This window comes from Microtus oregoni, unplaced genomic scaffold (assembly GCF_018167655.1).
Source record: "Microtus oregoni isolate MIOR12 unplaced genomic scaffold, Mior012 000026F_ref0000081, whole genome shotgun sequence".
NCBI lineage: Eukaryota > Metazoa > Chordata > Mammalia > Rodentia > Cricetidae > Microtus > Microtus oregoni.
In genome coordinates this window covers 17,057,210-17,084,491 of record NW_024543085.1, presented here as the reverse complement: position 1 = coordinate 17,084,491, position 27,282 = coordinate 17,057,210, and the positions used below count along the sequence as shown (strand labels likewise).

The following is a 27,282-nucleotide window of genomic DNA, read 5'->3' as shown; positions in this document are numbered from 1 at the left end:
AACTCACAATGGCATGTCTATGAAGGGACTCGGATCGGACTACCTGTGTTTGAAACCCATATCTTCTATATTTGGATTGGAGAGTAATATCTCATCTACAAACAGATTCAAAAATAAAGAATGCAATACCCCATGTGAAAGCCTTCCTACAGCTGATAGGAATAGGAACTGTTAAACACCTACCTCATGTTTTCATTTCCCAGACAGCACTCTACTTATTCCTTTGCTTTTAATATTTTCTCACTCTGGAATGTTATCATTTTCATTGTAATTCTTCTGTATAGGTAATGTCCATACATAAAAATTCATTCCAGACATACCATAAACAAGGACACACTGTGAATTCCAACTAGATGAGGTAATTTTCTTTGGGCTCCAGAACTCTCTGGCATATTAGTGTAGTATTGTGTTATAATGTGACAATTGTGACGGTGTGTACACAAATGCGTATATGACCGGCTACTCTAACATATTCCTTCAAGTTGAAAAAAAAAATGCTCCACTAAGCTTGGTATCCTCAATATTTAGCTAGAGCTTGGGCCAGAATAGATGCTCAAATATTTGCTAAATAAACGAAAGAGTAGAATCTTGATATTTTCTCATGGTTCCCAAGAAGGAGTCTATGACACTCAAGCAGCTGAAGCTGAACGAATGTGATGTTTTATTGAGTTTGCTTCCTTGGCTTCAATATGAATGCTTACTGCTACATATTGAAAATCATTATCTCTGTGTCAAGATAATTCCCCTTTATGAATAGAACACTGCATTTTTTTTACCCAAAACTACATAAAAATCAAAGAAAGAATGTATTCAACGCACACATATTACAATAAATCAAGTTAGAGGCGGGTCATGGCCTCCAAGAGTTTATAAGAGATAGTACAAAAAAATAAGAGATAGATACATTGCAAATTTATTTTATATGTGTGTATTTGTATATTCATATGCTTCAGAAAAGAAGAGAAGATAAATATAAAGAAATATCACAAACCATTTACCTAATGACAAATTACCATACTTTACTATAAATATTAACTATATTAATGTTTTTTTTTTTTTGATTTTTCGAGACAGGGTTTCTCCATAGCTTTTGGTTCCTGTCCTGGAACTAGCTCTTGTAGACCAGGCTGGCCTCAAACTCACAGAGATCCGCCTGCCTCTGCCTCCCGAGTGCTGGGATTAAAGGCGTGCGCCACCACCGCCCGGCTATTAATGGTTTTTATAGTTCCTTTTAAAAAGGTTTTTGAATTCTTTATTGTTATGTATTTTTATGTTCATTGGTGTTTGACCTGCATGTCTTTGTGAGGGAGTCAGATCCACTGACACTTGAGTCACAGACACCTTTGAACATCCATGTGGGTCCTAGGAATTGAACCCAGGTCCTCTGGAAGGGCAGCTACAGCTCTTAACCGCTGACATATCTCTCTGACCCGTTAATAATTCCTTTATCACAAAAGAGGCTTTTTGATAGAATTACTATTAATGTTCAAAAAACTGATTCTGAAGACATTGTAATACGCTTGTTATAACTTACATATATCTCCAAATATTCAGTTTTCTGAAAAGTTCTATAGATGTTTATAATCTTGTCATTTTATTTTATGTCTCACTAACTGCAATCAGATCAGAAAAATTACCTTATGAATAAGAGATAATAAATATACTTCATTCTAGGAGGAAAATTTTAGAGTTAATAAATATTAACTATTATCAAAAGTATGTATCTCCCATTTGGGGGATTAATATAAATATCTACCACTGCTGACATGACCAAAAGTCAATCTACAGTCAAATTCTTATATTCCAGATAAACTCCTATTCTAAAGTGTGAAGTTCTCTTTTAGACTGAATGTACATTTTGTCAAGTCAAGTATTATTTCAATGATACTTAGATGACAATTACAAACAGAAGATTTTTGTACAGTTTTCAGTGATACTTGTCTTCTACAGGAAGAAAAATATTTAATAGTTGTAGAATATACCCACTTTTTCACTAAGCCATTCTGAAAATGCTGAATTAGAATTTCTTTTTTTAATCCATCTTGAGTGACCTCAACTAATCCTTCACTTTCCAAATCATAGATCATAAGCTGACAGAGTAAATTTACATATCACCGTAGCATCAGTCCATTAACACAAGAGAAAATATGGGATGCATTCTATTATAACCATCTTAGCACATCCTAAGAGCAGGAAGTTTAGGTTTTTATTGCTAGTGTTGATGCACTTTGAAATAAGCCTTTCTACAATTATACTTCTAGCTCTATTCTTACAGTTCAACTAATTATTTGACTTTTTCGAATAATTCTAAAAGTTATGCCATTTTTTTTAAACTACAGATTTTGCATTTTGGACAAGACCAAGCTAACATCAATCATTGATCAGTTTCACTGGTTTATCATCAAAAGCAAGGTAGTGCCTATATTAGTTTGCTGAGCCACCACAACTCTTTATGTAAAGCAGAGCTGAATACAGTTTAGACTCAAGACAATTATTCATGAAATGAGAATAACTAGAATGATAGTGAAAATATTTCTATCTCATCTCTCAAAAATTTGACCAAATATTTAGAAATGGGAATGTAGGTCTTTTTCTATCTGGATTGTGAAGGGAAAAAAAAAATCATCAGATTGGGATAGCCCATGTTGTTCAAAGACACCAATAGGACTTGCAATATACTCTTTCTCCTCTTCACATCCTGACTAGTTTCAGGGAGTAGATGCCCCTGATTCCAGTGATGGCTACCTGTGTAGCATCTTATAAGAAAAATTGTAGAGTGCATTCTACTCTGTTTTTATGATGCAATTCGTAAAGGCACTGAAGCTACGTATATAGGTAACATTGAAACAGTTTATTTTATTAGTTTATAGAATGAAATGTGGTAATATTTGTAAAAATGTAATAAAACTTATTAAGAAAATAAGTGGACAATGTAAAAAAAAAAGAAGAGATAAAGGGACATTGTAACATATCAACCCTAAGTAAAATAACTAGTACATTTTTACAAGACAGATACAAAGTCTTTGCACTTTTGCTCTATTCTGAGATATACATTATCAATGTCACAGTATACCGTACATCTATTGTACTCTCTTAGGGTCAAAAGCATTCCGGAAGATTCAAATCAAGACAATGATTTAGTTCAGAAACCCAGCAGTGTTTGATGGATTAAAAGTGTTAAAACTGCAGAAGAAAAGCCCAAGCAAAGGCAGCGTTACCACCCTGGAAATGATGCAATAGCGAAAGCCTACCCAGTGTGACTTCAAGACATCTTATCTGAATACCTGGGTGACAGAAAGGGTGTACATTTCAACTCATTTTTAACCTATGATAAAAATTGGAGCTACGCAAAAGAAATGCATCACCTTAAAATGTTAATTACATATGATATTTAAAATGTTCATTTAAATCCATATAAACGCAGAGGATACAGGAAAAATGGAAGAATTTAAATGTGTGAAAGTATGCGACAGGTAATCTATAATAACTTTTCTTTTAATTTAAAGATTCAGCCAGCCCTTTGTCTCTTCTGTATCAACACAAAAGGAAAAATGAGAATCTACAATGGTTTGGCATTCTATTGATCATAAAAAGTGATTCAAGTGTCATCTAGTACAAGTTCGTCAATCTTTGTGCTAAAAGCATACTCACTCACATTTAAAAATTGATGAAATGATCCAGCACTAGTAAATATAATTTTCATTTATCCTTTCCTTTTATTCCATGAATACCACACAAAAGGCAAAATATTTACAAAATGAAAATAAGAATATGAAAGCAAATATAATTTATGTTAAAGGATTATTCTTGTGCAACAATAATGACTTTCAAATTCATTCCTAGTAGTATGTATTGAGATTCAGAAGGTGACAAATGATTCCAGAGTTTTACTCAAGAGATAGTTGAGTGCCAAATAAATCTACTTGCTGTGCCCAGAATTTCCTCAGCATTTTTCTGCCACTGTGACTTTGCTATGCCAGGTAAGGAATGCTTCTATCTCCCATCCACGGCAGGTTGTACTGACTCATCACAAAACATGCCTAAGTTCTAACAGAACTGAAAAATAAGCATATACATGTTTATATATGTGTGTATATATGTATATATACATATATGAGTGGTATGAATCTTTTCAAATATTATTATTTGAGAATTATCTATTTAAATACATAATTTTGTGAAATGAAGTGGGGTTAGAGGCATATAATATTATTAGCCTAATGATTTTGCATGAGATTTTGGAAATACTCTCCATTATGGTCAATTCTTATTCTGTCTATAAAAAGCCAAGGACACAATATTTCCTAATAGCATAAATCTGAGAATTACTGTCTGAAGCTCAGTGGGTCAGAAAAGATATGAATAACTCTGAACCAACATCGGGGGAAGAGAAAAGCAGCATAGAAACACAGGGATTTCTTTCAACGTTTAAAGATAACGGATAAGGCTTTGGAAGACAGTTTTACAGAGGAATCAAGCGCTCTAATTCAAGATGCTTACTTTGCATGTGATAACAATTAGTGTATATATTGAGTTAAAGAATGCATCCCTGAGATCTTGATATTTTTATGCAGACATTTAGAAATCAGAGGATAAGGTAGCTACAAGATACTGTGAGTGATATAGAAGGTTCTAAAATTGAATAAACCTTTTTAGCTCTAAAGCAAAAGCAGAAAACTCTTTATTCAGCACCTATAGTGATCTATACATTATTTTGAAACCTACGGGAGTGGTGTGAACTGGGGTTCTTGGATATGAAGACTTTTGTCAATAGGCTTCGGAAATACAACATGGCTCCAGGTGAAGTACTATAGAACCATTGCTTCCTTTCCTTGATTTGTCCTAGAGATACCACAAATAAACACAATGTGTGGCTAGAAGAACTTATTAAAAATTAATTGTAGCTGTGGCTCCTCAAAAGAAACACGAGCGAGAGTCACCGCCCTGCCAGAAACAGAACCTGAGTAGAAGTCCGAAGTTGCTTCGCTTTTAGTAGTCTAGATTTAAACAGGTCAGAACTTTCTCACATATGCGACAGTTGGCTGATGATGTCTGGCCTCTGGTGCAGGGAAAGGGCAGCTGGCCTTTTGGAAAATCCACTTGTCCCTTTTCAAAAGATAAGAGTGCTTGTTAATTTTGTGGCTCAAGTCTTCAGTAGGAGGATAATGTACCCCTACAGAGGCACCTTCCCTACGCAGAAGAGTGAGGACAGGCATTATTTAGTTGAATCATCTCTGATATTATCCCAGAAAACCTCATCTATCAAAATTCATGACCTGCTTCTCAAAATGTGGCCCTCTGGTTTTTGTTATTTTAACCAAGATTTTCTGTGGAACTTGTGCAAGATTTCAGGGATGGATCTCTTTTCTTTTTTGAGTTGTGGGGTGGGGTCCTGTCTTGTCAATTTTGAGTTATAATTTAGCTTACTTTATCTGTATCTTAGAATATAGCAAAAGAAATAGGAAAACCAATTCACAAAATAAATAAATGGCATAGTTTAAGCCCATGAATGGCTCTGGACACAGAACAGGAATATAAAAATGTATTTATGTTTTCATTAATTAGAGTCAGATTGTGTTCTTACAATCCTTGCTTTCCACTTCACTCCCTCTCGTTTTTGTACCATCCATTTATATTTTGCTCAGAGAAGGCATTACAGAGCATTTTTTCTCATGAAACAGAATTGGAATAAACCATCTCACTTAAAATCAAAACTAAAAATGCTTCTGTTGACCTTTTGGCCATACCAACACTAACAAACAATCAGGTTAGCATGAAATCATATCAGAACCCAAGGACTCCATCATACCTTCTGAATACAGATTTCCTCATTTTTTGAAACAATGTCCAGAGAGCCTGTAGCCACTACACATCAGACAGCATCCTCCAAGATGAGAAGTGAATTTCAATTCCTGACAATATTAATCTAGAACAATGCTTTTGAAAGTTGGTTCCTTTGTATCTAAATCTTGTAGGGAAATGCATATTACATATTTCTGTACATTTTCCAGAAGAGAACACAAAGCACTTTAGGCAACTAACAGCCAAAAAAACAAAAACAAAAACAAAAACAAAAAAAAAAAAACAAAGCCAGCCATTTGGTGAATATTTAGATAAGGTTTTTTTTGAAGCTAGGAGTGCTATCTCAGACCTATCATCCTCACATGTGGAAGGCTAAAGCAAGAGTATTGTCTCCTCTAGCTTGCAAGTTCGAGGCCAGCATACATTCTACTGTGTATAGTGTATGCCTGAGCTGCATAATGACTTCTAGTATCCCTGGTTAAGAAAATCCTCTCTGAAATGAAAACATTAACAACAACATTGCCCATTTTATTCAATTATAGTAAAGAATCCACCAAGTGCTACACAGTTGAACTTCCCTCCATGTGATTAAAATTAACTCACTTAGAGATAGTAAACCCTTTTAAAACAACTTTTTTATATAGAATATAATGATAAAGGAGAAAAATACTCAAAGAAAATACTCACATTGTAAAGTTTGTAATACCCAGTGTTTTTTGTGCATCTGCTTTCTAAGCTCTTCTTAGCAAAAGTTTAAGAGTAGGAGATCCAGGCTAAATAAAATGAGGTCTTTATCTTTATTGTGCAAGTACACTCCATTAGCCTGTACAGGAAAGATTAGCCCACCTCTTCCTGACAGTACTAGGACATGAGTAACTTTAAAAGCTGACAATGCCCCGGTGTCAATGGATGTAGCTCTCTACACTACCATGATGAGTGGTTTCATCCTTGAAATACTATTATCTCTTGTCTCCTAGATACTGGGTCTCAAAACATGACCAGAGAAGAGAAAAGCTAAGGTGATGGTCCCCATCTCTGAAGGTCATATGAAGTGCCTGAAGCAAACTCTGGGAGCGGTAGTTGAAATTAAGTGATTTTAATTTCTAACGTATCTGTCTACACTGTTAAGTATCACTCCAGAATGTTTACCCTGCCTATGATTATATCTCATGATGACATAGAGGTTAAAGGTTTCATCTAACCTATTTGCATTTCCTATGAAAACACTGCTAGATTCTTACAGAACTATTATTTTGCTTTATGAAAGACTTATATATATTGACCTACATATACATATATATGTGTATACACACACACACACACACACACACACACACACATATATGATCAAAACCAGAAGACCATATTTTTCAACTACTACAAATTCAACCTAAAATGGTGCAAGTCTCAAATACTTAACCCTGAAATCAATAGAGGAACAATTCCCACACATGGGGTAAAAATAAATATGTCCTTTTTAAATATGAGATCCCCAAAATCACAGGTACCAAAGTTAAAATAAATGAGCAAATGAAATTCTATCAAATTAAAAGGTTTTGTAAAATGAAAATAAAGAGATTACTTACTATGTTTAGAACATGGGGAAACGGTAAGCTAGAAATCTGATAAAGAATTGAAAGAAATGATGGAGAGCTGCGCAAAAGGAACTCCTTATAACCACTGCTGAGATAGCAAACACCGCCATAATAGGGGCTTCTCAAAAAAGCCAACTATATCATCCATCATTCTCCCTTCAACTACATATACCCTAAGGAAACAGCATAACGAAAAACTACATTAGTATCCACGTTAACTATTACACTGTTGGTGATGGGTAAGATACAGAATCAGACAAGATACTAATACAAGTATGACTAAAGGAGAGAGTATGTATACAGACAGTGGAATTCTATTCATCTGTATTCTGTCATGTGCATAAAAATTGATAGATTTGTGCACATTGTGTTAAGTAAAATAAGCCACACTGAAAAAAAAAACCATATACTATCTGTACTCTAGGATCTGGATGCTAAAAATGATGCCCCCAATGTAAACTCCTTATTTCTAAAGAAAGAAAGGGTAGAATAGAGGGACGATGAAGGGAAAGAAAACACAGTGAAACCACAGAACAAAGAAATCCTAATGTTCATCAGAAGAATACTATAATCGTCAATAACTGTCATTTATTTCATGAGTAACTACAGCAGCTAAAGTTAATGAATACAATCTTAAGAAGATAGAAAGATGAGCTACACTGAGTTAATTAGTACATCCTGTATATATGCACTGAATATCACACCAAACCCTAAAATACAGACAGTTATTATATACTGACCAATCACTTTTTAGATATCTAAAAAGACAGAAGTCCTACCTGCCATGGTTTCCCCATTAAACACTGGAACCATGTGCTGAGGTATCACACCTTCTTCCATCTCATTAACAGATGTATGTCTCAATATTCTGTGTAAGTACGTTTGCAGAGGAAGTTCACTGTACTGGCCAGTGACCCAGGAGCCAAATGTTTATCTTGACATTCCTCTTCTAAAAATGTCCTCACAAAGGCTAATGAGATGTATAGTTAAATCCGGTCTTATCTAGTCCATGATTTCATTAACCAAATTTCTTTCTTCAGTAACTCCTCCCCATTTTGAGCACCTAGTACTTACATATTTCATTGATTTAACACAATATTCTTTCAAATACTTTTAAAGTTGGCAGAATAAAAGATATATTATGAGAAAATACTATGTACTTTTAAACCAAAATTGTCAGGGACATAGATTTTTTTTACAGTTTTTTTCTGATGTATATTAATAAAATGCTTAATTTTCAACCAAAAAAACTGACTCAAAATTCCAGTTTCTGATTTAATGTTCAGCTTAAACTTTGTCATGAGTTAAAAATTCATCATTTGCTACATCATTGAACTAGAAACTTTTACCTATGAAAGAGAAATATGTACTAGTTGAATACCAGATTTAATGTATATTTGATAAAATAATATGATAGTAAAGCTTATTTTGTACTTACATAAAAAATAGAAGTAAATATGAATATTCATGCTTACTTCTGCAAAAGGCTTAATTTATTTTTTATAAGCATTGAGTTTCCATAGTGAAAAACTGATACTTGAATACTGATTATTCCTGATCTGCTATTCCATTAGTTGAGTAAGTAAATCCCTGAAGGGTTTTTAGAGGAAAACACATATAATTTGAAAGGGCATATTGAAAAAAAAAAACTTGATATAGAAGAAAAACAGGTAAAAGTAACTGAATAATAAAAGGAAATGTTCTTTAGCAGAAGTTTAGTAAAATGTATATAAGTATTTGTTGTAAATCACCTTAAAATCTAGGGACTAATGGTTTTAAATGCAGTTATGGATATATATATATATATATATATATATATGAGCAAAATTTATTTCTCCTACCACCTACGTGCCAGATCGCAAATATTTTATCCCCAATAGTTCGCATATTTATTCCCAAATAGGAATGGTGCATGCCAATACATGAACATGTGCCCAATGCTATTTTTAAAAGTGTATACTTTTAGCTATGTTTATGTTCCCTAAATGTGTGTTTGAGTGCATATACCAGGCATGCCTACATATACTGGTAACATCTAAACTAACACACGCAGATCTACATATGAGACATAAATGAACGGAATGGGAGTGATCTGTCAAATGATTTCTTAGTCAATGCACAGTTTAGTTTAAAGCATATTGCCAATATTTACTACTCTATGTGGTGCCTCCTTCATTTTTAAATAAAATTATAGCTTAAATTTATGTGAATATGAACTTTTTGGACACTGCATAAAAATAACGAAGTTATTTAAAGACCAATGCACACTTCACTCATCAGCATTTAGAATAAGGCCAACTCTTAATCAATTCCCTGTTTCCATGAGGAAGACCTCGTGGCTACTTTCAAATTATATCTCTTTCCTTTTATTGGAATATCTACTGTGCTATTATATGACATTTTATATCAAATTTATGTGATTTTAAGCCAAAAGCAGAACTGTATTTAAAGAAGACAGTTGATCAGCACTTATGAACTCTGGCTTAATTATGCTTTTCACAAAAACTGTCTTTTGTGGCAAACATGAAAATGGCAAAAGTATTTATGAAAGATTAGATATTCACTTTCATACTCATGGTTCAAAATTTCCTGAAACAGAAATAATTTATTTTAATGTTTGTTCCTTTATTGCCTTTCCCAGTGATGTTTCGTTTTCCAGTTATAAGAGATGTCTTAAAATCACCAATTTTTTTCTAAGAATAGCAACATTGTTATAAAGTAGTAAGTATGAATGTGAAGGATTTAGAATTGTCTTCATTGTTCATCTTCATAATAGTTACATGTAACATTTTATAAAATACTATATTTTCAGAAAATTAACTGAATGTCAGCTTCAATACTCAAAGTCCCTCTCTTACTTTCAAAGGAATAAGTAAAGTAGGTCCCTATGAGAATGTTTTACGGATGCAATGTTAACATAGTGCTGTACTAAGTACCTGGCTACAGTACAGGCAGCCTAATGCAAATTATGACACACAACGTAATCTCTGCTTCAGAAAGACCAATGCAGAAGTGACACAAGAAACAATAATATTCATTTTCACATCTTGACTCATAAAATGGAGAGCTGGAAAATATATAAAACGATTTAATAACTAGGGGAAAGTAGACATTGTCATTCAATACATAAATAGAAATAATATAGAAATTTCAGTCTGAGTTATATACACATGTAAAAGTTTCTACATGACAAGAGTTATAAGATATCAACCTATCACCAGAATACTTTAAAAATTATAGTATATCCATACAAAAGACACACACACACACACACACACACATATATATATAATACATATATATATATATATATATATATATATATATATATATTTACTCACACATATATATGTTAGAAAAGGAAACATGGTTAAACCAAATATAAACTATAGAGAACCTCAAAAGACTGCATACAACATTTTATCCATTCATAAATTCAATAAGTCAGTTACATTTTCATTTTTTAAAGTGAGAAATACGGAATATCAGATGATGCTTATCCTGAGAGGTGAGAGAAAGGGCTACAGCTAAATGTGAAAGAAAAGGAGGTACGTGTGGTCAGATGTATGTTAATATAAAATAAGGAGCTTGTATTTACTTTAATTTCTTAGGTACTAAATTTAACACAGAGATAAAATGATGAAGAGGGCCATGCATAGATGAGTGACAGGAGTTATATAAAGGAATAATAATTACTTAAAATGGTGTGCACCAAGAGTTAACCAAAGTCATGCTTCTGTAATTCAAATTCTTAATAACAAAAGCCAAGTTTTTAAATGCATCTTATTGAAATTTAAACTATCTCCTTATAATTTATCAAGTTAGTTTTTTCATGGAAATCTACCTTAAAATGTTAGAAGTTTCAACTTACTATCAATTTGCTCAACATCCCAATTTTTTATATTCTACAGCAATTGAAGCGTTCTACCTTCAAAATCCCTGGAATTAAATTTAAAAGATAGTTTGTATGTCACTTTAAAGTAGAAGCATAGTGTTTGAATAAGTTTGAGGAAAACCCATCTCAAAATAAATGCTACATTATTGTGTTTGCTTTTATAACTAATAAAGACAGCATGATGCAATTATTCAAGGAAATTATGAACTTACCAAATATTTCCACTTTTAAATTTATAGTGACAGTCTTTAGTGCCAAACTGATCAAAATAAAATATTTCACACTGAATTCCCAGCCTGATTTCAATGTTTTTAATACTATAATCCACTCAATCATAAGTTTACACTTTTTCTGTAAAATTTTGGATTAAAACTTTCATTTTGTTAATAATTTTCCTTCAGTTTAGCAAGATTCCATCGTTAGCAGACTACTCAAAAGAAATAAAAAAGAGGTTTACTGCAAGAATTTGCTTAGCTATACTGCTCATTTAGATTCTTACTAGATTAAAAATAAATATGAAAAACGAATTATCAGATTTTTAATTAAATTGTGAAGAAGCCTTTAGATCGTTTTCTCTAATAATTTTTAATGATGAGTGCTCTGGGATAATGCTTTTGTACATAGTAAAAATTTGTCACGCATATGGTTTAATAAAACGCGGATTGGCCAATAACCAGGCAGGAAGTACAGACAAGGCAAGCAAACTAGGAGAGTTCTAGGAAGAGCAAGAGCAGAGACATAGTCACCAGCGAGAAACAGAGGAAGCAGGGCAGAATGCTGCACTGAGGAAAAGTACCAAGCCATGTTGCTAAACATAAACAAGAATTATGGGTTAATTAAAAAAGTAAGAGGTAGTTAATAATAAGCCTACGCTAGTAGTCAAACAGTTTATAATCAATAAAAGCCTCTGTGTGTTTCTTTGAGACTGACCAGCTGTAGACTGGGCAAGACAGAGACTTCTGTTTACAAATGGTGCCCAAATGCTTGGGAAGAATTTCCATACAAAGCTGAGACAGCTTTTATAAGCAAAAAGATTCTAGACAGACAAGAACAGAGTCAGCTGCAACTTCTTGGTAACTGTCTTTTCTCTGGCAGTCTCCCTTTGCTGGTAGTGAACAGAGGTGGGGTTCCTTTCTGGCACAGAGGCTTCCTGACTTAGCATTAGTGGCAAAACCCTTACAGTTCTTTTAAGAGGCTCTGTCACCAAATATTACATGGTTTTTTTGAGCAGCTGGCATCAGGCTTCTTGGTGGTGGCATTAACCTAGAAAATCCATAGATTTGTGGCAATAAATATGACTCCCCCAGTACCTCTTCCATGAATAGAGACTCTCAAAAAGCTAAAGAATGAGGTGGATCTAGCCACCAAAGTCACAGCTTTAATCCTAGCCATACTGCTTAGCAGATATGACTCATGTGGTCAGAAAAAAGACAGAGATAAACAATAAAGAGAGATTCAGATGGAAAAAAACTCTAAACAGCTTCAAGGCTGCTGTCTGAAATGATCTAGCCTCACAGAATACTCCAGTCTGGACTTGACCATAATCTTTAATTTTCTTTGGGTTCCCGTAAGATTCCAATGTTCCAATCAGCAGGAAGTAACTTAGAAAACTATGTCCACATTCCCCAAAAAAATGGATTGTGGATATCTGTCTTTGTTTAGTGTTTTGGTTATAAGTTGTTATGGATAATGGTCAGGAAAAGAGCTAAACAAAGGAGATTAGATTCAGGGTTCTTGTTTTGAAAAGAAAAAAAAAGGAAGAAGTGCTGGGGATAATGTTCTTGTACACTGTGAAAATTTGTCAATCATACTGGTTTAACAAAACTGTGATTGGCCAGTAGCCAGACAGAAACTATAGGCAGAATGACCAGACTAAAAGAATTCTGGGGAGAGAAAAAGGATAGAAGGAGTTGTCAGCCAGACGAAGAGGAAACAAGATGAGACTACCTCCCTGAGAAAAGTTACCAAGCCACATGGCTAAACATAGAGAAGAATTACACATTAATTTAAGGTGTAAGAGCTAGTTAATAATCCCGAGTAACAATTAGTCAAACAGTTTATAATTAATACAAGCCTCTGTGTGTTTCTTTGGGACTGAAAAGCTGTGGGACCAGATGGGACAGAAACTTCCATCTCCGATGAGAATGTTGTAAACTGAAGAAAGAAATGCAGGAGGCTTTCCAGGGAATTATACTCTAAATAGCATGAGACTTCAAAAAAAAAAATTCCTCCAAATCTAATTCAGGTTCTTTACTAGCCAGCTCTGTGATTTGTGTCAGTTCCAGCTATAGTTCATCTTCCTTTCTTCAAACCTAATAGGAAATTTTTAAAAAGCAATTCCTAAAGTTTAAGGATTTTAATGCCTTTGGACTGAAGGAGAAAAACAAGACATTTGTAACAGTTCAATGGGTATATTCTTTTATGACTCAATAAAATGATGGTACACCTTACTGGAGTGATCTAACACTATAATACTTATGCTTGTTTTTCAGTCCAAAACCACCACAACTGGCAAAAACTGAAAGCATCATTATAAATTCTGAAGTATTATCTAAAGCACGATGCATAATGTCTTTTTTCCAAAATGCATTAAACTAGAATAGTCAGACAGTTATTTTACATAAGATGTGGGAGAGAAACGAAGACTTGCTCTAAAATGCATTAGGAGAATAATTATGAACATGTAACCCGTGGCCGACCTTCATCACATGCAAAGTCAAGGAAATATCAAGAAATTTCCCATTGTGGTAGCCTTTGCATATCATAGGTTTCTTCATCAGTAACCCTGAGGAGTTTCTGGGTAGAATATGGTATTATGTGGAGTGAGGGAAGATGCTTTATTGGTATCAGCATGCCATGGTGAGATGGCAAAGGTAGCCCTATTAGTTTTATGCATATATGAATGTATATATGTGGATAGGTATTTGATTATGTTCATTCATAAATGCACACTCTGGTGCTAATTCTCTCATACATACTTTTTAATGTTAATTCAATTATCATTCTTCTAAGCACAAGTGTCTCCAATTATCCATTCATGATTACGCTTAATTCTCCAGCTTTGTGGTTCTTGTCAGAGCACTATCTCTGTATATTTTTATTATACACCTGTTCCTTGCATAGTCCCAATCTGGTTCTACTAAAAAATATGTATCATATGGGATTCTTCACAGGTTTCAAGATATGTGAACCACTTTCTCTTCCAAGTTCACAAAAGTAACAAAACACCTAGACAGGATATATATGTACCTGGTGCAAAATGAGAAAAAGCGTCAGAAACCCTTTAAATAGAATTCAAGATCTGTGTGATATCCTCAAACACTAATATTAGAGGAGACAGCTGCTAATCTTCAAATCCATATTCAAAAATTTTAAATTATCTTGTCATCTCTGAAAAAGTTCCATATCTATTGAACACCAACTCTTTCTTTTAAGCTAAAATGTGGAATCTGGCTTTTCAATTTAACTAATCTTTTTGTTGTTGTTGTTGTTGTTGTTTTGTTTTGTTTTCAGTTGGGAGAAATTTAACCATATTTTGTAAATTACTCCCGTTTTTTGTTTGTTTTTATTTTTGTTTTTCGAGACAGGGTTTCTCTGTAGCTTTGGAGCCTGTCCTGGAACTAGTTCTTGTAGACTAGGCTGGCCTCAAACTCAGAACAATCTGCCTGCCTCTGCCTCCCAAGTGCTGGCATTAAAGGTGTGCCCCACCACTGCCCAGCCCAGGTTATTTTAACCTTGTAAATAACTGGTTATAATTTTAAGCTGAGGTAAAAAAAAAAATCTAAGAACTAGAATTTGTACATCACTGAAGAGGTTAATTTTAAAAGAGCATTTAAATTGTTGAAAGGATTACAGAACTTGTGTTCATTTAAACAACAGCGATGTCAAATCCCTGTCATGTTCCCCTTTCTTTAATGTCTCCCATTCTTCTATGCTTTAACTTACATTTATCTTGGACTCACCCACTACTGTTCATCTTGAGATGAACTAGTACGGACTTGGCCTCCCTCCCTGGTGTGCAAACACCATCCCTCTCCAAGGCCCACCACACCTTACTAATAGACCTCTCAACGTGTATGGTGGACTAGGAAAACCTCTCCAACAAAGGCACACACTGTAACTACAAAAGTGTTTCAACTTAAAAAGGCAAAACCCCAAATTACACGTGGAATGGTGTGATGCTTCCTGGAGACGAGGCAGGCCTCAGAAGCTATTGGCTCCATGGAGAAGGTTAGCATAAACACTTGCTCTCCGAGCAGAAAACCGAGAAGCAGAACATTCATGTGGGATCCTATAAAGCAAAGACTCTGCAGATGTACACAAAAATAAAGAGCTGCTGCTCCCCTCCTCTGCTGTTTATTTGTTGCTACATCACAATATCTTGCAATGCCAAATTTACAGCTGAAGCTGGAAGAAGCCAGTCTTCACAATGGTCTGCAATGTCCTGTATCATCTCCTCCCACACACTTTTCACAACCCATTGGCTCCTGAGTCCTGCACTCCATTTGCTTCAATGACAACTGCATTAGACTCTTCTCACTGTGAGAGCTCTATACAGGTTCAGCATTCCCAGTCCAGAACTGAAAGTCCAAATGCCTATATATACATATACATATACATATATATTTCTCTTTGTTTCCCTGTGATGTATTAAATGGAAAATTTTACATCTAACCCTCAGGTAGCACAACCCATGGAAAACAGAAGCAAACTAAAACTACTGTATGAAATTATCAGGCTCTGTGCATAAAATGTATATAATATAAACAAATTTTGTGTTTAGACTTGGGCATGCAACACAAGACAGCTCATTATACATTTGTAAAATTTCAAAACTTGCAAAAGTCTGAAATCCTTCTCATTTGAAGCACTGTGGATAAGAGATGTTCCTAACTGCTCTTCTTTTCTGCCTTCCTCTAAAGCATCATTCTGACGGCCTCTCTTTTGTTCTATCCCTTGCAGTGATCTGCTCAAATGCATCCCTCCTAAAAGGACCTTATCCAGCCCTCTCCAATATGGAAATTCTCAGCACAATTTATTGCCTTCACAGAACCCATCACAAACTGGTGTCATATTATGTATCTATGTGTTTATTTTCTGTCTGTCCCACAAGTCTAGTTCTGTATGGGCCTTAGCATTGGGAAGTTGGCTGTAATTTACTGCCATTGTCAACGAAGGCTCCATAAGGGTTCAACAGATATCTTAAATTAATTTGAATTCTGCAGGCCATATTTTCATTTCTGAAGAGTATATGATCCTGGACTGACTCTGAACTTGCAACAACACTGTGACTGGTACTCCTCAAAGGGAAGAAAAGGAGAAGCATATCAGAATTAGAGCTACTTTACTGGAGGGGGGGGGGGACAATTCTGCTTGAGAACAAAGCCTTCCCATCCTATCTGACATTATTTCAACTTTCATCCTACTTTCTCAATGTTATTTTTTGTCATTATTAACTTCTGGTAACTCATTCCCTACTCCCCCCCACACTTTATGTGATTCAGATTTTCTTTACATAACAGACTTGTCAAAATTTCCAAGGCAAAACTAATTTTACCTAATGAGTAAATGCATCTATATTCTCATTTACAACTGTGGTCTACTTTTTTTTTAAGTTTTGAAAAGATTTGAAAGAATTCTTTGAGAATTTCATATATTGCATTTTGACCAATTCTCCTGGCCCACCTCCTCCCAGATCCATCCCCCATTCCATAATCCACACAATTTTGTGTATTCATTCATTTTTTTTAACCCATCTAAACCTTTAGAAAAAGCTTGTTTATTAAACAGGTGTTTTGAGCAAGTCACAGAACCTCTGAACTTTCTGATAGCAACTGCATTTATAATATGCATCCTCTGCAGGCAACAGTTGGCGATTTGTATGCAAAGCAGTGGATCTGACTGGAAAAGAAAACAACAACAAAAACACCCTTTCACCCTGTGCTAAGGGACAAAATACCTTGTAGTGACAAAGAGTCATCAAGATACTTTTATTCCAGGGTCCCTTCAGTTGCTCCTATTCAAATTAGAACTGTTCTTAAGAGAAAAAGCAATGAGTTGCTGATTTGACAGACAGGACTTGTCCCTTTTTGTTCCCCAGGTATATCTGCAGTCTAGGCAAGCTTCAATGGAGGAGGCAGATTAAAGAAATAGCCAAAGGCAATATCAATTCGGATCTCTGTAGAAGAACTAGTTACAGATGATAAAATGGAGATGTTTCTTAGTATTTCAAAGTAAAATAGTGATAATAATATTAAGGAGAAGAAGAAAGGCAAGTGACTCAGTGGGTGGGTGGGCAGAGAGATAAAGACAGAGAGAGAGAGAGAGAGAGAGAGAGAGAGAGAGAGAGAGAGGAGGAAGGAAGGGAGGAAGGGAGGGACAGAAGAAGAAAGGGTGGGTTGTGTTACATTAAAAGACCTAACCAAACAATAAATTTAAAACAAAGCACATGTTTGACTTCAACAGGTATATTTTTGCCTGTTGAGATGAAGTCTTCCATGCTTAAGGATCTCTCTGTGGCATAAGGGTAACATCCCACTCCTTGATCAACAACATATTAACACAGATCATTTTCTATGTTTGAGCATTGATGGGGAAAAATTGCTCCTCACTCACATCTCAACAGCCATTGATTGAATCTAGTTAGAAAAGAAAGAAGTAAAGCCAGAAGACGTATATAAAATGGCACGTATTAAGTTCAAGTGAAATCGCAAACAGAGATGCTGCAGGCATGGGGAGCTGAAAAGGTTTCAAGAAGGTCAGCATAGAGGCTGGACTCCTCTGAATGTGCACAAAAATGAACGGACAGTGCCCAACTTCTGCAATTCTTTTCGATCCTACAGTGTTAGATAATGTCCCAGACCATGAAATCTAGCTTCTGAAGTTCCTGGAACAAAAATGTCTCCCTCCTTTCCCACCCCCCTCTTCTCTCTGCTATCTCCCTCTCTGCTTCTTTACCTCTTTCCTTTTCCATTTCCACCATCCCTTCCTTCATTTATACACATAGATACTTACATACATACATGTATGTGATGGGACACAGTAAAGAAACTGCCAACGTGACCATTCCATTATTAGGGAATGTTTATATTTTAGATGAGAGAGAACATCCAGAGTAGTCTCTAGGAGTCCAGTGCAGAGAAAGAAATACGTAGACTACACATGGTCAGGCAGGAAAGCAGGAGTGTGAGAAAGATTAGTAGCTGTAGTGAGATAGCAGGATGCAGAGAACAGAGCATACGAGAGAATAAAAGCGAGTAGGAGGCAAAAGGCTTGGAGACAGATGTGTAGCTGAGCAGAGTGAAGCCCTTGAGCTGGAAAGTCTTTAGGATAGAGGAGGAAGTGAAAAGGACTGGGGTATTAGTGTGAACTTTAAAATGTATAGTAAGGACCTGTGATCTTGAGGGATCCTGGAGGCCAGCATGGGTTTTGGTATGCTCAGAGGTACCACGGGTAGCCATATGTCCCTTCTGTCAGAGTTAAGGGAAGCAATTCCTTTAGGAGGATGGGAACTGGTTTCACAGTTTCCTGAGGTATGCTGGCATTTATCTAACCTCCCCAAATCCTCCTAGAGTGAAGATTGGACTCATTTCTGGATATTTGAACAGCCTGAGACCTAAAAGGGTGCATGTGTGCATGCATGCATGCACTTGTGTGTGTGTGTATGCATGTTCATGCATGCATGCGTATATGTGTGTGTGTGTTTAAGTTATTCGGAACACAATATGAGACACTTTTAGCATGAAAAAGGGGGGAATGAATTATTATAGCTCTGACAGAAGAAACCACTTCTTCCTGGTGAATGTTCTCTTCACTGTTCTTAGTCTTTAAACGAAAGAGAACTTAAACTGCACCTTTTCAGGAATTCACAAACCAACTCTTTTAAGGTAATTTAGACAACATAATTGCTTGATTTTCATTTGCATCAGGCAAGGTACCATTAATTAGTTTCCTCCAAATGGCCCGAAAGTTCACTGGAGGAGAATATGCAGTCTTGTGATAGAGAATGGGTGTTTCATGATCTACCTCGGGGCTTGATGAATAAGGACAAAAAATGCAATGAGATGCACGCACGCCAGCAGTGATGGGATACACATGAACAGAGAGTTCCCAATTTCAGACCTGGGGTGGGGAGTGCACTGTATTTATAAAATAATAGCCTAATTACTTACTCATCCTCCACTTTGGAGCATTAGAAGCAATCTCTAAATAACTGTTACAACACATCTTTTTTTTTATTGAATAAAATAAGAAGATAAAGATAAAGAAAGAAAAGAAATTTCAAAAATTACTGCTATAATTTCCTTGTGTGAATTATGGGTAATCCACAACACTCTCATATGCACAAAATGGCAGACGATCAATAAAAGCTCATCTCTCTTCCTCTAGGAATTTAGCAAGCAGGCAATAAGAAAGTTGAACTTCAAAGCCAGGCATGGTGGAACAAGTCTATAATCCCAGCACTTGGGAGGTAGAGACAATAGGATCAGGAGTGATCTTCAGCTACCTGGATAGTAAGAGGCAAGCCTGGACTACAACACAATGAAAAAGAAAAGAGAAATTAAAACTTCATCTCATTCAAAGACAAATACAAGGCAGCAGAGAAGACAGAAAAGTGCTCCTCATGCAACCATGGCCACTTTGAATCCCAGCATCCCTGTAAAACAGCCACACATGGACGCTTTTATAATCTCAGTGCTGGGGAGGTAAAGACAAGATTCCTGGAGCTCACAGGCACACCAGGTGGAGATAAATCAGCAAGATCCAACTTGAAAGAGTCTTGTGTCAAAAAATAAAGTGAAGGTCCGTAAAAGAGGACACCAGGCAGTAACTTCTGGCCTCCATCTGTAGGCCCACACACATGCAACATACACACAGACGCACACACACACACACAGAGAGAGAGAGAGAGAGAGAGAGAGAGAGAGAGAGAGAGAGAGAGAGAGAAAATAGGGAGGAAATATCAAACATAAGTGACTTAACTATAAAAATAAATAGATATTTAAAAGTCAATGAGTAGTCTCAAGAGGAACTCAGAATGGGAAAGGAACAGCTCAGCAGACACACTAGAAACCAGAGTGCCCCCTTTCTAGCATGCAGATTTTTTTTCTGGAATATTCCATTTGGAAATCAAGTGAAAACCTGAATTTTACATTTTAGATGCTAAAATATATAATTTTCAAATGTAATAAGATACTATTTCTATGTCAAATTAAGCAGTAAAATATAATGAAACCATTTAAGATTTGTTTATCTTTGATGATGAAGAGCAAAAGCATGTACCTTGTTTTTCTGTGTTTCCTTAAAGGTCAATGTTGACATCCAATAATTCCCTATAAAGAATTTTATGTAAGTGCTAGAACATAGTGAAATAAAAACAGTGCTCTCTGAACATACAACTGTGTGCCTCTCTCCTCGAAAGAGTTTTTAGATTAAAACATTAGCAATATTTCTGTAGAAGAAGACACAATAAAACATGATTTCACACAGTTTTCAGAATTGCTGGGAAAAGGGGAAGTTTGCAAATAAAAATTTTGCAACTTATCCTCCCGGCATTCCTCAAGCTTATGAAACTTACCTAGTGACAGGTAGTAAGAAGATGTTATTTAAAAACATTTCTGTATGACTTCGAGATTACCACACTCTACATAGTGAGTTCCAGGACAATTAGACAGTGAGACCCGATCTCAAAAATCCTGTCTTTCTCTTCAAAATCCATATTAATAAAAATGTCCTATATGGCAGATATGATCATATATTGTGACTATTTGTCTCAAATATTATTATTCTAAGAAGAACCGACTCATTGTTAGAAACTGACTCTGCTTTCTCCTCCTTTCTTACGCTTTATTTTGATACTGAGGCTAAAATGCAGGACTCTATTCTATTAAGTATGCCTTTTACTGTTGGGCGAACCTCTAGACTCCCATTCATTCTGTTTCTCACAAAGAAAATTTCCACACTGACTATGATGACACATGCCTAGAATCTCAAATTTTGGGATCTGGAGGCAGATCAATCAAGAGTTTAGGACCAGACTCAGCTACAGATGTACAGATATATCAGTATGGTTTTATGCCATACTGGCATGTCTGAGACCCTGTCTCAGAAAAGAAACAAAAAATATAATTCACTAAACCTATTAAAATTGAAATATAATTTTTAATTTGGCTTTAGAAACAGATGCTATCATACCATTATCTATGACCAAAGGTATAATTGTACTGTATTTTTTCCTACAGTGAATATATCAACTTTTTTACCTTTTTTACAAATTAGCTCAGAAATCAAAATATAATTCATATAATTAAACATTGCAGCATTTCATCTTAATCATGAGCTTTTCAGAAATTGTACAGAGACTCTTTTATTGCCATACACAAAACTATGAAGAAAACAACTTAGTTGTAAGTTTAAAGACGTGAAATAGACCACAGAAACAAATTTCAGAACTTCCTGAACTCCATTTTATAAGCAATATGATTAGAAAATATGACTGAGAACACAAATGCTGCCTAAGATGATAATAAGTCCCCAAGTGTTCAGTGTGCAACCTGGAATCTCTGACGACTCACGAGTCAGGATCGTGAAATAGAATTGTAAACTGAGCCTCAACGTCATCCGACATATTTCATAAAGCAATTCCTGATTGTCATTAGAGAACACTTAGAAATTTCCTCAGTTTAGCATTATGGAAGCACTTCCACCTCAGTAAAATACATCAACTGGATACGATCTCCCAAACCCTGATCAGAGAGGTGCTAACAATTCTTTCTGGGTTCAGGCAGTTCAAAGCAATGCTGTTTGCACTATAGAAAGGGGACTGCAGAGTAGAGAAGGTAGGGAGATAGCACTGGGTCCTGTGTCTGTCAATAAATATGCTCAAAAAGTGAGGGGAGGATGAGATAAAGGAACTGATTAACAGATCACTCATTCTAAACATTTAAAAACAGATTTTTTTCTGTTGTACCTTTAATGTTTTTTTTTTTTAATGTGCTTAAATAGTTTCTGCGATTACTAATACAAGCTGGATATCCTTTCTTGCTTGTTTGTTTGTTTTTTGAGACAGGGTTTCTCTGAATAACAGCCCTAGTTTTCCTGGAATTAGCTCTTGTAGACTGAGCTGGCCTCCTACTCACAGAGATCCTCCTGCCTCTGCCTCCCGAGTGCTGGGATTAAAAGCATGTGCCACCCTGCCCTGCTACTTTTTATTTGTTTGTTGTAAAGCTGTATATCCTTAAAACTATATGTATATATATATATATATATATAAAAGATTAGACATTTACATTTACATAGTAAGCTTGGTCAAGTTACAGGCCATGATAAAGCAGACGTTTTAGGAAGCAAAACTGATTAATACAGCAATTCCCCAAATAGGCACACTGAGTACTTAAAATCCCAAAACCAAATGGACATTGTCGACAGTGACCTCAAAAGTAGTAGTCCATTTTGTCAGACCTGAGTCACAATGTCCTGATTACATTTTTTTTTCATGAAAATATTACATCTCTCAGGTGGTATTTCTGATAACACGTGGATTAAGACCTTCACATCTCATATCATCAATTAATAAATATAGCTTCATTAAAAATAATAGCCACATAAAGAGAACTTAGACACTTAGGTAGAAAATTCTTGAATGTCTATCGAACACAGCTTGACAACTGCTAAAACCACTCCTTATTTTCCAGAAAGTTTATACTTAGCCTTCTAAAGCTGCAGCACGCAAGATAAAGTCAGGGATAGATGTGTCGTATCATCTCTTCTATTCTTCAGTAAACAGAGCCACAAGGCTACTAACAGTAAAACACTGGAAAGACAAGTCACTTAAGAGTCTATTTGTCCAAGCAATTAAAATACTCCAAAGAGAACTGCAGATATTCCCTAAGAGACAGTTGCATATTATATAAAGCATAGGCTTTGCTAAATGTTCATGTGTGTTCACATTTTTTACTGCTTCTGCATATTAAAAGCTTCGATCTTGTTTTCCATAAGAGTGATTAATTAACTTAATCTCTTAATAAAATCTTCAACTTCAGTAAAACTTAAAAATCTTAAAATCAGCCCCATGTTGCTTCCAAGTTCTAGCAAGTCTGTATATTTAACTGTTTCTATCTGCTTAGATTCTGTTCAAGTATCACAACTTAGTTTTTTTAACTCATTTGCAAGACAATGCTGGTAAGAACCTAATTTATATAATAAAACTTATAACTAATAGCTAACATAGCCTCATTTTTCTAGAAACCACATATATATTTCAAGATAAGTTAAAAATTGGAAATTGTCTCCAGAAATAAATGCTACCCTTAACTTCTCAAGTCTTTGAATGAAATTTTCAGCTCCTTAAAATTAGCAACTCATCCCCATTCCTTGTAATGATATCTACATTCAATCATCTAGACAATATGCAACATTAAATAATTCGCTGAGACCTCACGAAAAAGCTGCATGCCACCTAATTTTTTAAAATGTACTGTCTTTTAGTAGTTCCTTCTTTGTTTTCTTCTTAACATAGATCTTCTTTAGTACAGTTCAAACGTGAAATCATGACAGCAATCATGACACACTACCTGATTGTCCTTCCATGATCATGACACAAAGAAAAGACAGAAAAAGAAAAGGCAAAAGACACAGAAAGAAAACATAACTCTTATTGAGAAAGGGTAAGCTTTCGTGATGCTAAGGTGTTCCACATTCCCTCCAATCTGTCACAAAATGACCAACAGAATAAAGAGAAATAAAAACAAAATGATGGAGATTTCTTTCATTCATTCCTGGTTTAAAAACATATCAGTACACCCTCAAAGTTACTTGAGACTTCATCAAAATCCAATATTTTACTTTAGCCAGTTTCTTCATTAACTCAGGCAAACATTACTCTCAAAAAACATATTCCACTAGTTGACACATAACAGGAGAAATTTTGTTCATCACTATATAACCAATACAAGTATGTTGATTTTAGCCACAATGTCAATTGAAGAAGCCAATTAATGAACCAAAAACACAAAAGTTAAAACACAGTCTTGGGAATAACTTTTCTCTTACAGTCCTGACGAAATCCTTCCTAGGCTAATAACCTAGGCAAGAAAGGGAGCCCAGAGCTCAGGAAGGAGCACTCATATCTCTCCAAGGACTATCTAAGAAATCGGCCCCTTCCATTTTGTTTTATTAGTGTTTCTATCGTCGCAAGCACTGCTACTTTCCTGCAGGTTGAGTAGGGTTCATGATTATTTCTCACAATTCTTCTTTGTAACATCTAAATTCATCGTAGTTGTTTCCTTAAAAGTCCATTTCAGAAATCATGAATTCAGAATATATTTCTTTGGTCTGCACAACTTCATGTCCCAAATAAAGGGAAAAAGGAAAGAATTCTAGATGAAATTTGAAACCCAAAATTCTACACAGCAACTGGCCTATGACACCCATTAATCTCACGGACACCACTCTGCCTTCCATGTGTATTTGATGGACAATCTGTAGACTCTTTTCCTGATGGGATCCATAACTTCTCAAAACTGTAGAGATGATCTTTTAGAAGACGAGGGGGAGGGGAACAAACCTAGACTTTCGAACATTACAGTTTGTATAGTTGACTATTTTCAGGTCTGATATTCTAAATATGTTAGCCATAATAAAAATGAACATGATATATTATAAAATATTTTGATAATCATATCTAAAATGTTTATAATTATGTAAAATAAAGCAGGGTTCTTAGGTTGAAAACACAAGCCATATGTATCTATTAATTAGTCTATTAATTCTCTACTTGTCACTTTCTAGTATTAATATTTGCCTGAAACTCCCTGGTACTTTCAACCTTTTGGCATACCCATTTCACAGATCAAAATAATTTTCCAAATCTTTATTGCTTTCGTACGTCCATTAAGAGAAACATGGAGTCACTCTAAAGTATCGGGAAGCCTTAAGAGATTCACAATCAACCCACCCATGTCCAGTCTCCATCCCACTTCCTACAAGAGCACCTACCCCAGTGTTGTCATGGTGACGATGGTGTACCAGAAGGCTGCAGGGATGCTGGTGAACTTGCTGGCTGATGACCCCTTCTCTGCGTAAAACATAACCGTAGCAAAAATGATGATAGCCATAGTGAGAGAGAAGAGCAAGAAGCCCAATTCGGAGGCACAGCTCTTCAGGGTGTACCCCAGTATACGCAGGCCTTGAGAGTGGCGGGAAAACTTAAAGATCCTGAAGACTCGAAAGACTCGGAGTGTGACAAAGGCCCCACTGACATCCTCATTATCTGTCATGACCAGCCCAATGTAGTAGGGCAAGATGGCCACCACATCGATGATACTCATGACGCTGCGCACAAAACGGTAACGACTGGGTGCCGCCGCCAGACGGAGCAGGTACTCAACAGTGAAGATCATGACACAGGCGGTATCTAAGCAGAAGAAGGCCACAGCGTACCGTTCCCCACAAGGCAGTTCTTTGATGTGGCCTGGGCTAGACCCACATGGCACTGTTTCCACCACATTGGCGATGACTGAGACAGCAATGAAGAACCCAGTCACGTAGTAGAACACCAGGGCCATGGTGCTGGTGTGAGGATTCTCAAAGGCCCGCCAGACCCTCTGCCTAGCAGTCATGGTGGGCAGTGCGCTCTCTCCTGTGTTGTCAGTGTCCGCATCGTCCTGTAGGCGCTCTGCATTCTCCCGCCTGCGGTCCTTGTACTCCTCGTAACAACAGTCGCCAATAATCTCTGGGATGAGGCCAAAGAAGGCCAGTTCTTCATCGTAAGCAGAGATGCACTCATGGCGGGGGTAGTGAAGCTTCCCAGTGCGGTAGAAATTGAGGATGTGGCGGAAGATGTCTGGGTCACGGTCAAAGAAATACTGTTGGGTCTCTGGGTGGTAGAAAAAGTCTCTCTCAGAACTGCCCAGGAGAGTATCTGGGTACCGTTCCAGGGTGTCCTGCCATGTCTGGAAGCGGGTGCCGCTCACGTTCAGCACAATTAGAGCATCCTGAGTCCTTTTTCTCTCCTGCCTTGGGGGAGCTGGCATAGGCCCCGAGGCAACAGGCATCCACCCAATGGCTGCCGCCCTGGCAAAGGGCAGCCATGCTGCAACACCAGCCGCCATGTTGTCTGGAAGTGGAGGTCTCGAGAGTGATCACAGTCACCCAAAGTAACACAAGGAAAGTAACGCAAATGCCCCACTTCTTCAAGTCAAACAAAACACGGGGGAACACTGTTCACAGGAACACAGTTATTCCAAGGTGGCGCAGGTGAAGTCACAGTTCTCACAAGGCCAAGTTTCCCTCGCAGACAAGTATTTGGAATACTAAGAAAAAAATACAGTGACCTAAAAATCTCTCTCCATAGAACCTAAACAAATCTCTGCCAACAGTTGGACCAGGGCACCTCTTGGCACATGTAAGCACACAGGTGACTTCGGGAGACAGCCGTTTCTTCAAACAGGTGTCTTCACTTTTCCCCTGACCCAGTCTGGTTGCTGTGAGGTCAATATAGAGAGTAGGAGAGGAGGAAGCAGGAGGAGTCGCCCAGGGGTAGTCTCTTAAAAAAAGAATGAACCTTTTCACCTTCCCTTTCTGCTGAAGTAGTCCTTCCCGCCAAAGGCGTCTCAAAAAAGACGACCTGTTGTTGTAGCTCCGGAGATGCGGTCACAGCCACTGTCCCGCGTCCCTGGGAGTCCGCCGGCCGCCTCTAGTCCCGCGGCACTGGCAGAGATGGAGGTGAAGAGCAGGGCTCGCGGCGGGGGGCGCCGGTCTAGAGCTCCTTCTCCCCCACGTCGACAGACACCCTCTGTGCCAGTCGAGAGCGTTCGCCCGCGATGGCCCCTTCACTCTCTGTTCAAGTTCAGCTCAGGTGCAGCGTGACAGTTAGAGAGCCCGGGAGCTGGCAGCCGCCGCCGCCGTGGCGGCAGCATCATCTGCCTCCGCGCAGAACGCGCCTCGCCCGCGGTACATACCTGGCAAAGTGCGCGCCGGGGCTGAGTTGCA

At 36.7% G+C, this 27,282-nt stretch overlaps 1 protein-coding gene across 1 annotated transcript in view; it reads right to left on the bottom strand.

Annotated features, from left to right (window-relative positions):
• Kcnd2 (potassium voltage-gated channel subfamily D member 2) overlaps window positions 1-26,402 on the bottom strand; it is a 484,738-nt gene extending 458,336 nt beyond the window's left edge. Inside the window, exon 1 of the mRNA XM_041675451.1 lies at window positions 25,288-26,402. Within this exon, the coding sequence (XP_041531385.1) occupies window positions 25,288-26,402 (1,115 nt within the window). The remainder of the gene's footprint in view (window positions 1-25,287) is intronic.
• Between the last annotated feature and the right edge of the window lie 880 nt (window positions 26,403-27,282).